Source organism: Theropithecus gelada, chromosome 1 (genome assembly GCF_003255815.1).
Source record: "Theropithecus gelada isolate Dixy chromosome 1, Tgel_1.0, whole genome shotgun sequence".
NCBI lineage: Eukaryota > Metazoa > Chordata > Mammalia > Primates > Cercopithecidae > Theropithecus > Theropithecus gelada.
The window spans coordinates 121899475-121912573 of NC_037668.1; the positions used below are offsets into that span (position 1 = coordinate 121899475).

The 13099-nt window shown below is 43.9% G+C and overlaps 1 protein-coding gene across 2 annotated transcripts in view; it reads right to left on the minus strand.

The window, feature by feature from the left end:
- The window catches only part of BCAR3 (BCAR3, NSP family adaptor protein), a 280076-nt gene that overhangs the window by 104618 nt on the left and 162359 nt on the right, over positions 1 to 13099 (minus strand). For both annotated transcript variants that reach the window (XM_025370948.1, XM_025370939.1), the window contains one exon: positions 9017 to 9344. In XM_025370948.1, coding sequence (XP_025226733.1) covers positions 9017 to 9333 — 317 coding nt within the window. In that variant the 5' untranslated portion in view covers positions 9334 to 9344. The remainder of the gene's footprint in view (positions 1 to 9016; positions 9345 to 13099) is intronic.

The window sequence follows — 13099 nt, forward strand, 5'->3', positions numbered from 1 at the left end:
CCTTTTAGATATAGGTAAGAGGTCAGGAAAGGCAGGTTTTTTGCAGAGCTCCAGGTTCATAATTCCAACCGCCTGTCTGTTTAACACCTCCACTTAGACATGCATGCATCTCAAACTTAGCAAGCCCCAAACAGAAGTCCTGATTCTCAGCAATCTACCATAACCCCCTTCCCTAAGAAAATGCAACCAACCAAACAAATAAAGCCTTGGTCCTCTTCCAAGCTTCTTTATCTCAGCGAATACTCTATCCCATACACTCAGCTGCCTGAGCCATGCTTGACTATACCTCTCCCTCACCCCACCAGATCCAAACCTCAGCAGATACGGCAGACTGTACCTGCAAACTATATCTCAAATCCACAGACTTCTCTCCTCTACCACCACCCTAGTGCAGACCCTCACCTGCTCCCTGTACTTTTACAACCACGTCCTGCCTTCCCTCCTCATGCTCTTCTCCATCAATCATTCTCTACAAGGAGACAAAGCAATCTTCTAAAAACTGATCATGCCATTCCCTTGCTTAAAATCCTTTAAAGTTAGATTTTCTTTTGCCCTACAGAGAAAATCTGAACTCCTTACCTAAATCTAGACCAGTGCTATCCAATAAAAACAAAACGTGAGCCACATGGGTAATTTTAAATTTTCTGGTAGTCAATTTAAAAAATAGGTGAAGTTAATTTTAATCTTTTATTTAACTATTTCAAAAACATTATCATTTCAACATGGTTACATAAAATTTATTACTGAAATACATTCTCTTTTTATATTAAATCTTCAAATTCCCATGCCAGAGAGGCCTTCTCTCCACCAGTCTAAGTAACTTGGGGTCCTCTGATGTTGTATCTTCCTTGTACCTCCTCATTTTGTAGTTATGCACTTAATGATGCATTTGCCTGAATGGCCCCTAAACTGAGAACTCCCTAAGGACAGGGGCTACATCTATTTTGTGCTTCACTAGGTATCTGGCACCTAGCACAATGCCTGGCATAAAACAAGCTAATAAATATGCATGGAAGAATAAACAGCAAAGACACTGATATTAAGTACAAGAACAATCAGGCAAGGGCTGGGGGCCCCATTCACTGAAGACAGGCTCTGTTTTGTGTATTGTATCAGTACAATGGTATGCTGATATTTTAGAGCACTGCGTGGTTGTTATACCTATAAACTGAGTGTTGGCCAAGACTCATTGCTGTAGGGCAGGCTCAGATAGAGGGATTCCAGCCAGACTCCATCAACATGTGAGAAACTTTCTCCCACACATGCTGCTGTCATTGAACGTGATCTCAGGTTACACCAAAGGCTTAGGCACCTCCCAGCTCTAGCCTTCCAGGAGGAAGGAAGGAAGGAAGGAAACCAATCAGTCTGAGCGTCCTCCATGCCAGGAGCTGTGTTAGGCACCCTCACATGAGATTGTATCTGATCCTTAGAGTCACCCTTTGAGGACATGGAGACTCAGAAAGATAAAATAATTTATCCAAGGTCACAAAGCTACCATGTCAGGCTGCTGGAATCAGAGTCAAGGTCACTAGTGGCTTTCTTTGATAGCCATGGCTACATAGATGTCCCGGAAAAGGCCTCAGTGGCTTTGAGCCAGGCGTCCCAGCAGAGCTGAGCAGGAGAAGAAACTGCTGGTGACCAGGTGGGAGCTAGAAGCAGGCATGGGACCTGCTCAAGCAGACTCCCAGTACGGTGTACCAGGCTCAAGTGTGAAAGTCAGAGCTCTGACGTTCTGTGGAGCCTTCATATTTAGTGAGCAGTAAACCTACACAGCACTCCTCGGACGGGTTATTTACACTCCCATTTTATGGTTTAGAACCTGCTATAGAGTTCACACATCTAATAAGTGGCAAAAACAAGGATCTGAACTGAAACCTCTGGATTATCTGTCCTTTGTTTTTTCTCCTCTTCACAAAAGGAGTTATTTTATATTTAGCGATTATATTCACAGGCAAACTGGAACTACAGACAGACCACACTGCATAAAAGCTGGGGCAACTAGGGAAGGTTTCTTAGACCTCTCTAACTCATAAATAACAGCACAATCCTTCAAGCAAGGCCCTATATGCTTGTCTTTGGGGCCTCTAAGAAGAGAGCTTGAAATTCTACATCCAATCCCACGGCTAGCCCCTTGGGGACAGACTGGATAGTGACACCATTCCGAAGCATGACTTGAGGTCGTATCAGCCATGTGGCTCAAGCAGGTCTGGCCACCTAGTCCAGTCCCCCTGAGGACAGTCTCCTTCCAATCAACCACAGCAACTACTCCTTTAGCTTACAACTAAGACTTCTCCAGCTTGTGTATTCTAGCCAGGCTAGGCTGGCTCGCAAATCCACACATGATAAGAATATGAGTAATAATTTGTAACTGCATAGCACCTTCTGTTTACAAGGTGTTTTAACATATATTGAGGGACGTGAAAAACCCAGAAGACTAAAATACCTGACCTTTCCCAAATAGCATGCTGGTGACCTGAAAAAAACATGATTTAAAACAGGTCTGTCCTGGGGTGGGAGTGAGGAAGGGGCAGTCCAGAGGAGATGTTACGCAGCTCCACTCAACAAGGACTGCATTGTGTAATTCTCTGATCATTTTCTTGGTTGTGGTTTGCAATCCATTAAAAAAATTTTTTCCCCCAGAACAGCTGAGAATGCGTAGATCCTGGCATTTAGATTCAAATCATCCTTGTCAGTAGAGGATTTAGGACAACCACCAGACAGCTGGTAGATCTGCAGGCACTTTCCACACTCTGTACTTCTTCAACCCAGGAGCAGCGCGAGATGCAGGGGCTGAGCTCACCTCTGACCCATCTGCTCCTGACCTCAGCACACCAGGGGCCACCAGGGGCCAGGACATTCACCATTCCTTGGAATTCACTAAACTATTCACAACAGCTGCATTCAAACACCAAGGGGTATTTCAAAATGTTAGTAAAACTCAACTTTAAATTTATAAAAACATCAATTCAACCCATGGACTCTTACTTTCCAGAAACATTCTTGAACTTGGGCTGTTAAAAAGCCATTGTCACTATGCTCACTCAGTAAGTATACTGTCTATTAAATAGAATCTATTAATCTAGTAAAAGTTTTTTTTTTTTTTTAGACGGAGTTCCACTCTCGTCATCCAGGTTGGAGAGCAGTGATGTGATCTCGACTCACTGCAATCTCCGCCTCCCGAGTTCAAGTGATTCTCCTGCCTCAGCCTCCCCAGTAGCTGGGATTACAGGCATGTGCCATTACGCCCATCTAATTTTTGTATTGTTAGTAGAGACAGGGTTTCACCATGTTGGCCAGGCTGGTCTCAAACTCCTGACCTCAAGTGATTCATCTGCCTCGGCCTCCCAAAGTGCTGGGAATACAGGCAGGAGCCATCGTGCCCGGCCCAGTATTTTTTTTAAACTCCAAATCCAATTTTTTTCTCCAAAAAGTACACAAAAAGCTTCCAATTTGCAGACAGCAGACATGCTGGGTATAAATAAATTGCAGATGTTTGCATGTGGACCTTCACATCATACATCCTTCTGATTAACCCTGAGCTAAAGGCTGGTGTATTTGAGTGTCTGAGGGAACATCTTGCTTTGTTAAGGAGAAGGCAGTAGTTACAGAAATCAGTGGTACTGAAGAAGAATAACTAAAACCATTTTTCAGATGAGGGCATTGACAGTCCAGAGTTAGGGCTTTAAATCAGTGTTTTAGATGAAAAAGCTGCATAGATCCTGGACCTTACATCTTTGTTTCAACATTGAAGATCTGACACTGTGACAGGGTAGGTTAGTTACTGCCTGGGAAAATGTACCGCTCATTTTAACTAGGGATAATTCTGCAGACTTTCTGGCCACTGTCAGTTAAAACACTTGTGACGAGTCAGTCAGTTCCACTCATGCAAACTAATGAAACACCACATTGTCCCACCACATGCTCCCACAGCACAAGAGGCAGAAGGAATTAGGCACTCACAGCTGTTCCGAGGAATGTGTGCCTCCACGTACCCACAAGCAAGAAAAACACCTGAATGGTCTCCAAGCACTGATCCCTCAGCTATCCTAGCAACACAGACATCCTGACAACAGGAACCAGTCTCCTCTCAGTCCAAGGAAGGTTCCAGATTTGAATACAAATTCATCCTTGAGAATGAATTGACAGCATTTACAGTGACCTGAATGAGATTGGAGACTATTATTCTAAGTGAAGTGACTCAGGAATGGAAAACCAAACATCGTATGTTCTCACTGATATGTGGGAGCTAAGCTATGAGATGCAAAGGCATAAGAATGATACAATAGACTTTGGGGACTTGGGGGGAAGAGTGGGAGGCAGCGAGGGATAAAAGACTACAAATAGGGTGGAGTGTATACTGCTTGGATGACGGATGAACCAAAATCTCCCAAATCACCACTGAAGAACTTACTCATGTAACCAAATACCACCTGTACCCCAATAACTTATGGAAAAATATAAAAATAAATAATAATACTAATTCATCCTTGAAGATAAATGAATCAAGGGGATATCAGCTGAACGATGTGAATGTCAAGAGGAAATCCTATCTGCAGACCTCTCAGAGAAACCTGGGTCTGCTTGCAGAACAAAGGCTCCTTCTGTGACATCAAGCAGCAGGTTTAAGAGCTCCCTGGCTTCTGGCTTTGGCCACCTTTCAAAACCACAAGTACATCCAAGGGCAGCCAAGACAACAACAAAGCCAAGAGATAACAGTCACCAAAAGAGAAGACCAACTCCCCCTTCCAGGCCTGCCTTCTGCCTGGCTCTCGGCAGGCAAGGCTCCATTCTCTCCAAAGCAGGTGTCCAAGGCGCTGAATACAAGCAGGGTACTGATCCCTGTGCAAGAAGATAGCTCAGAGGATGCCCACAGCTGGTGCCAACATTCTTGGGAGGCTATGGAACACACTGTCTGGGGAAGGTCCTATAATACTTTCTGGGTTCTAATCCTAGCTCAGTGATCCATTAAGGTATGATCTTAAGTGCCTCAACATCCCTGAACCCATTTCCTCAACTCTAAATGATGATACTGACGATGGTGATAACAATATTCATAATGAAATCTGCTATGTCTCTCACACAGGGTTACAATGTTCAAACAAGATAGTTTATGAACATATCCCTTAAGCTATCTGAAAACTATAAAATATAGGTGATAACAATTGATAATATTAGGATAATTATGTTTATTATTAATTATTAGGATAATTAATAATGGAACAATAATGGAGGAAATGACACATGTAGATATGACAGCTTAATCATGCAAGTTTTAAGGTCAAAGAAGAGACTTCCTCTGCTTTGTCTTGGGCCTCCGATAGGATGTATGTTCAATGAATATTCAATTATAATAAAAGTGACTTTTTTTTTTTTTTTTTTGAAACAGAGTCTTGCTTTGTTACCCAAGGCAGAGTGCAGAGGCATGATCTCGGCCAACTGCAACCTCCACCTCCCGGGTTCAAGCGATTCTCTTGCCTCAGCCTCCTAAGTAGCTGGGATTACAGGCGCACGCCAACACGCCCGGCTAATTTTTTTGTATTTTTAGTAGAGATGGGGTTTCATCATGTTGGCCAGGCTGGTCTCGAACTCCTGACCTCATGATCCGCCCACCTCAGCTGCCCAAAGTGCTGGGATTACAGGCGTGAGCCACCACGCTTGGCCTATAAAGGTGACTTTTAAATGATTAACAAGCTAAACATAATTTTTTGGAAAAGAGCAAACTTGCAACAGAGTACTTCATAAGACAAAGAGGTGCTTATCTGGAGGGCCTCCCTCTGAGTGAGATAGGGGAGGCAGGAGACATCCAAGGTGGCCCACTATCTTCATGCCAATACACATCAGGCCAATACCCAACATGATGAGATGCAATGTTTTCAGAGCTGACATCTGGGCAAGTCACTGTCAACTCAAATTAACCCCTGAATTCACTACGAAAAGAGAGAAAGAGGTGACTGAGCTGGAGTGAACGGTTGGTGTTTTGCAGCTCCTTTCAACTGGAAGAGCTGAATGAGAAGTTCGGTTTCTCTCACTGTATTTCTGCTGTGGCACCTTTGGCAAAACCTCCCTCTCTAGAGCCTTGGGTTTTCATTCAGGCTGCTTGGTCCTAGCTTTTCATACGCAAAAACTTTGTTTATATCATGGCTGGTTTCAAAAAGGAATTGAGGCAGCTTATAATCTCATTAAGAATACTTCACAAAAAATAGAATATAAGGTATTTTGAACTTCTCAAAATTAAGAGCACCTCAGGAGATTTTTCTTTAATGTGTTAGAAAAATAAATACATTAATAGTCGTACAGAGCGGGGTAGGACTTTATGACCCTTTGACAGAGAACCTTGTGCCTTCTCACTCAGCACAATTTTTGAGGGATATGCATTTGTTACTTCCTGCATTCATCTTTAACAATAAGATATTTTCAGCTAAGAAAAAAAGATGTGAATTTGGATTAATATAGCTCTCAATCATAAACAAACCCTAAACCAGGAGTGCTTGTTAAGTCTTCCACAGCCTGGACTTCAAACTCAGGACCTGCGCCCATCCTCCGATAAGATCTTTTACAGAAATACGACCTCAGTCCAAGTCAGTTTTCAAATCAAAAAGCTTTACACTCTTGGCAGCTTGACAGCTTGGACCTTGGGTGTTTACCAAGAACTTCCCCAAGATAGGAAGGGTGACTCCATTACTGGTGACTCCATTACTACCGCCTCCCCACCCACCCCCCTAGTGTGGAGTTTCCCTTTGTAAGAGCTGGCATCTAGCCAGGGCCTCAGAACTTCAAGGAGTTAAGTCTATAAACTGTCTGTGTCTACTACACGGTAGACACCTAGCTCAGGGCAGTTTAAGTTAATAAATGAAAAGCGGTCCACCGTAAGCCAGCTAACAGTTGGTTCTGACTCCACATCATGCAGCCTGGCATCTGTGCTCATCTTTAACAGGCCAAGTTACCTGTCTTTGCTGCTCACCTCCTGCATTCTTGCCCCTTACGTGCCTTACGTGCCAATGAGGCGATATTAACAATCCTGTGCACAGGTATGCACCTCCATGTTCACCCATTCCAGCAGTGGCTGCCTGCCAGCTCTCTGAGCTGGGAGGTCACCCACCTAGATTTTGTGGAGCGGGGTCCAGGACCTTCTAACCCCCAGGATACCCCAAGGAATGTCCCAATCTGGTGTCAGAAGCAGTTCAGGGCTCTCTAGTGGTTTCTATGGAGATTATCTGGGCCTCCACTTATTTTCTTCTTGTACTACTGTAATTATGGAACTGAGAATAATTCTGAACTCTTGTTCACCTAGCTTTGTACCAACACCTACACTGTTCTCCTCTCAAGGTGCTGCAGTCCAGCCACAGGCCATTCCGGTTCCTTTTGGGGTTTTCAAACATGCCAAACGTGCTCTCACCTCCAGTTTTCTGCACTTGACTTCCCTATGCCTGCAACAGCCTGGAAGGCCCATGGTTGCTTTCCCTCATTATGCAAATCTGAGCTTAAATATCATCTCAGAAACCTGTTTATCCTACCAAAAACGTACCACCTCCAATAAATCTCCAGCATATCACTCCATTTCCTCTATAGCATTTGGGATAATCTGCAATTGTCTTATTTATTTGTACATACTACCTAATTCGCTCACTAGAATGTAAACTCTGGGAAGACACTGCTTCAGATGCTCCACTGCTACCCTGTTAGTTCACATATTTCCACCACCCTATAAAAGGGCAAGAACCGATTGTGCAATAATTTCGCTGCTAGAATGTCTTCAATGCTGGACCAGCCCTTCATTTAAGATAATCAGAAGGACTAAGAAGAATTTTCCTGGTAAGCCCTGGGGCTTATAAAATCAACACACTCTAATATAGGTGCTCCATATACAGATACTGAACAAATGAATGAGCTAGGATCCAAGCGGCTTTGCGACAAGCTTGGACCAAAAGAGAGATAACAAAAGAAATTGTCCCATTCTTTACCAGATAGCATCACAGGCTGCTGATCTTCCCCAACAGGAAAAGGAGTGCAGTTTCCAAACTAGCTCTAACAGGCAGAAACCAGTCACAGCCAGGCCCATTACAAATCCAGAGAAAAAGCATTTACAACCGTAAGACTCATTTACCCAGATCTCTGTCACAGAGAGGGAAAAATCAATTCTTGTCCTAAAGTATTCTGAAGCTGACCTGATGGTGCATCCATATAAAATTTTATTTCAGCTTGCTGACAACTAAATATATGGAGATATGGGGCCTAATTTATAGACATCCTGGCATCTCTACAGAAGTGGATGCACATGGTTCAGAATCTGATGCTATGATAAAAAGAAAGTACTTGGGCTTTCTTTTAAGGGACTTAATAGAGGAAGTTGGATTTTTAAATACCCTAAAATATTACATAATGTTAAGAAGTGGCTAATTTTTATTTAGGTGTTATAGTTTTTTACATTGTGGTTATATAGTTTTTAACATAAGAGTCCTTATCTTTGAAAGGAACATACCAAAATATTTACAGATAAAATAATATTAAATCTGAGATTTGCTTCAAAATAATACCAGATGAGGGAAGTAGGTGAGAGTACAGACAAAACAGGACTGGCCCTGAGCTGGTAACTGTTGGAGCCGGGTGACAGGTTCATGGGAGTTAATTAAATTATTTGCTCAACTTTGTGTATGTTTGACATTTTTCCTAATAAAAACTTCGGAGTCTCGCTCCGTTGCCCAGGCTGGAGTGCAGTGGAGTGATCTCGGCTCACTGCAACCTCCGCCTCCTGGGTTCAAGTGATTCTTCTGCCTCAGCCTCCTGAGTAGCTGGGATTACAGGCACACGCCACCACGCCTGGCTACTTTTTAAATTTTTAGTAGAGACAGAGTTTTACCATGTTGCTCTGGTCTTGAACTCCTAACCTTGTGATCCACCCATCTAAGCCTCCCAAAGTGCTGGGATTATAGGTGTGAGCCACCACACCCAGCCATAAAAACCTTTTAAAAAGCCCTTTAAGACAAATCATCTTCACTAGTGAAATTACAGAAGTTACCTGAAGGTGAAGGTTTCGCAGTGCCGGTCCTGCCATGGGCTCTCCTGGATGCCGTCCTGGGTCACAGGTGAGTTCTGCCGTGGGGATTTGGAGTGGGGGAGGGTGCCCATGTGACTGAAGTCATCACAGGACCTTATGGGAGGAGGACCTTTTTTCTTCCGTGGAAGGGTGCCGTGTATAGACACATCTTGATAGGCATCTGGGCGATGCTCAGCGAGAGGGGACTTGCTGCTCAGAAGGTCCATGGACGAGGCCAGGGGGAACTGGTGATTCACCGGCATGTTCCTGGGAAGGCTTGCAAATTTTCCTGCAGCCATAATTCTCAACTCTAAGGGGGAAAGAAAAGAGTGAAGATATAAATCTTCGAGAGTCACAAGAACTGACTTCCTACTTACAAAAGGAAATGGAAGTATGCCACATAAAATGAAATATTCACAGACCATTAACAGATCAACATTTAATGCATCACTAGTGGAGTCTAATAAGAATGGGAAGTTTACTTATCTTCCTCATGAAATGTTCCTGGGTTGGCAGCAAAACCAAGAGGGCAAACACTTTCAGAGTTGTTAGTGGCATATAAGCCATTTTATTATTTCAGGTGACTGATGGAAAAGCACAACTAGCAAAACAAAGGTGATTAAGGGAAGACTCACAGTTGCAGTAATAAATGTATGAAAGAAAGTATTATAAACTGTTAGATAATTAGCTCACATATTTTCACAGCAGTGTAAATGATAAGAACAGGCAGGGATTACTGAAATTCTTTAGCTGCTAGAATTGTCTTCAGTGCCGGACCAGTCCTCAGTTGTGCTACCCAGGATGACGGGACCGAATTTTTCTGGCAAAGACCCAGTGTTTATAAATCAATCAATGCACTCTACTTAGTGAACATGGGCTAGGGTCAGGGGTCAGGAGGTGGGCAATTCTGCCATACACCAGCAGGCTCAGCTGCAAAGGAAAGCCACTGAGGTGGGCGCTGCATGTACATGGCCCCCCAGAGGGGTCAGGATCTGCCTGCCCCCAGCAGGGTTAGGTAATGCCCATGGGTGCCTGTACAGTCAGGGAAGAATAGACAGGAAAAGGGAAGAAGAAAAGAAAAAAAATGGTGGGGGTGGGGGGCAAAGGAGGCATGGAAAGAGAAAGGAGAATGGCACATGAGGCTGTGTGCAGCAAGCAGCCTTGACACTCGCTCCTAGCTAGGACCATGAATAGAAGCATTTACCTTAAGCAGAGTCAGTGCCTCCAGCTCCAAAGCAAACTACGGTTTTGGCCTAAGACAAATTATATAACACATTTTTAAGGCCAATATACAGAGGAAAAGAAATAGGAGGCGAAAGAAAAAAAAATGAGGGCTGGCTCCTGGAGACAGAGGCTCCAGGATCTGTCTTACAATAGTCATGATATCAGACTCTGGTCTGGACAGCACTGCAGCGTGGCCAAGCCCAACACACAGCCCTTCCCCTGGGCTGGTGAGGAGAGCTGCCCCTTAGTCTGTTCTCCAGTCCTGCAGCCCTCTTTCCTTGCAGACCACCCTTTCCACTGCATTATTCATGCAAGAGCTTCGAGTGAAAATTCTCACTTAATAGCACTACTGCACAGTCAGTTCTACAAAGGAACTGTGGACTTGGGACGTGGCTTGAAGACAACCAAGAAGAACGCAACCCTCCACAAGTTGACAGAAGTGGAGCAGTGACAATGACATTAGAGTGTGTAAAGAAAACACATGTGTTTGTATGTGTGTATACAACAAAACACACATGTCCCACTGCTTCCACATAAGATAGGCAGAAGCACAGAAGTGCTGGGAGTGAGATGGAAGGAGCATCTTTATTAAAGGTGTACAATCCTAACCCTGTCCTCGGTTCATTGTCAAATCCAATAATTCTGGGGCTTGCCTGCTCCGCGTCTAACTGGTACCACACAGAAGGCCTGCTCACAGTAGGTGCAGAACAACAGGACAGAGTCCTGTGCAGCCCCTCCCAGCTCTGGCCAGTACCTGGCACACTGTCAGCACTTGCTCAATGCTAACCGTCCATATTAGAAAGGAAACCAAACTCCCTAGCCACCCTGCCTGAACACAAGTGACGTAAACCGACTAGGATTCTCCCATCCTACATACACACACCCCACCGTTGTGAATTCTCGCCTGTTCAAGCTATCAGCACCTTCCTTCTTCACAGACAGGACTGGGTCATTTCAAAGAACCTCGTGGGGAGGCCTGCAGCACTCTACAGAACTTCTTCATGTGCATAAGGCCACGCTGCCGATCAAATCTATTTCCGAGATAGTATGATGGGCAAAAGTCGCCCTAGCACCAGTGCCTTTGGCAGTCTGTTTCCTCTCTGCTTCTCCAACATCTATGTAGACTTCGAGATTGCCCTAAAGTGTTCTAAAATGTCCTTCAAGTTACCAACACCTCAATTTATTCTCCAATAACAAAGGATGTTAATACTTCCCCATCTTACCTTCAATTCAACTAACATTTAAGTGCCTATTTCATACAAGACACCTGGAGAAACAAAGATACTTAAGACCCAATACCTGACTATGAACTCTAGGAGAGAATAATTCGTAGAGACCCTTATGCTGAAAGGAACAATTAATTTTGACAAAAGGACTTGAGAAGGCTCAGAGAGGGCAACAATACAGACAAAGCATTTTGAAAAGTTAACGTGTAGGGAAAAGCCTCCCCGGGGGATGCTATAATGGCAGATGTATAAAGGCATGGAAGTGTCCCCACAGGCTCAGGACACTCCAAGTTGTGTGCTGTGGCTCGAGTGAAGCTGAGAAGCATTTCCGAGAAACAACTTAGGTTAGGACCAGACCATGGAGTCTTGAAGGCCTTGCCAAGGTGTCTGGACATGACTGTAAGTGCTAGGGAAGATCTGGCAGGGAAGGACAGAACCCAGTCAGTACCCAAGTTGGTGACTCTGGTTGTTCTGGAGGGGAGAGAAAAAGGATGCAGAGAGGTTACTGAGGCTGATGGTGAAACCCATGGAGGAACAATGAAGAAGTCTGACCTGGGACAGCATTTGGGTAAAGGGAGAGGAAGGAGAGAGTGATGAGACATCAGAGCTTGAGGCATCTGGCTGGAAGGAAGAAGCCTACAGCCACAGGAGGTGGTGCGATGCTGTAACATGCCGAGTAGTTTCAGAAGGGGACCCCTGCAGGAACCAAGCGCAGCACTGGAGCTGCTGCATGTGAGGTATAAGCAATGTAGTCTAAGAGGAGGTTAGATACTGGTATGCACAATTAGAAGTGGGGGCAGATGGAGATTTTTAGGAATCATCAACATAAAGGGAATATTTAAACCAGAGAGTAGATCCCTTAACTTGTTATTATCAGATGTGATAACAGCTGTGAAAGTACCTCTTAAACTGTCAGGAATCATACAATACCCATGAATTATATCCCTGCTCTCTCTCACCCTGGCTTCTTCAAGCCTATAAGGACCAAAGCAAGGAATGAGTTCTATTATAAAAACATAAACCATTGGTTCTCAACCTGGCTGCACATAAGAATCCTCTGGGAAGCTTTTAAAATCCTGATGCCCAAGTCTCAGCCCAGAACAATGAAATGAGAATCTCTGTGGGTGGGACATTAGCATCAGTCTCCAGTATTGACCAATGTGAAGCCAGGATTGAGAACCACTGGATTAGTGAGTCTCTTTGGTACACAGCAATTCAGTCATAATTGTTTGCCTGCAAAACAGAATTCAATGATGATGAAGGGGTATCATTCAATCAATACAAACATTCATTCTTCAACACATACATTCACAGAGGGTCTCCTTTATGGCTGGCACTGTGGTAGGTGTTGGGGACAGCATTAAACAAGACAGAAGTGGTCTGTTCTCATGAAGCTAATAATATTCTGGAGGAAGAATATTATTAGACAAAAAGTAATGACCATAAGTACTGGTAATTCCCAGTTCATTTTTCTAGATAAGGGAAATAAATGTTCATTTGATATATATTCTCTGTGGGCTCAAGGTGTACCAAGGCTAAGGGCATAATAAATTAGACAAGGTCTTGCTCTTATGGAGGAATCCAACCTATATAAACAAGAAAATGAGGTAACATC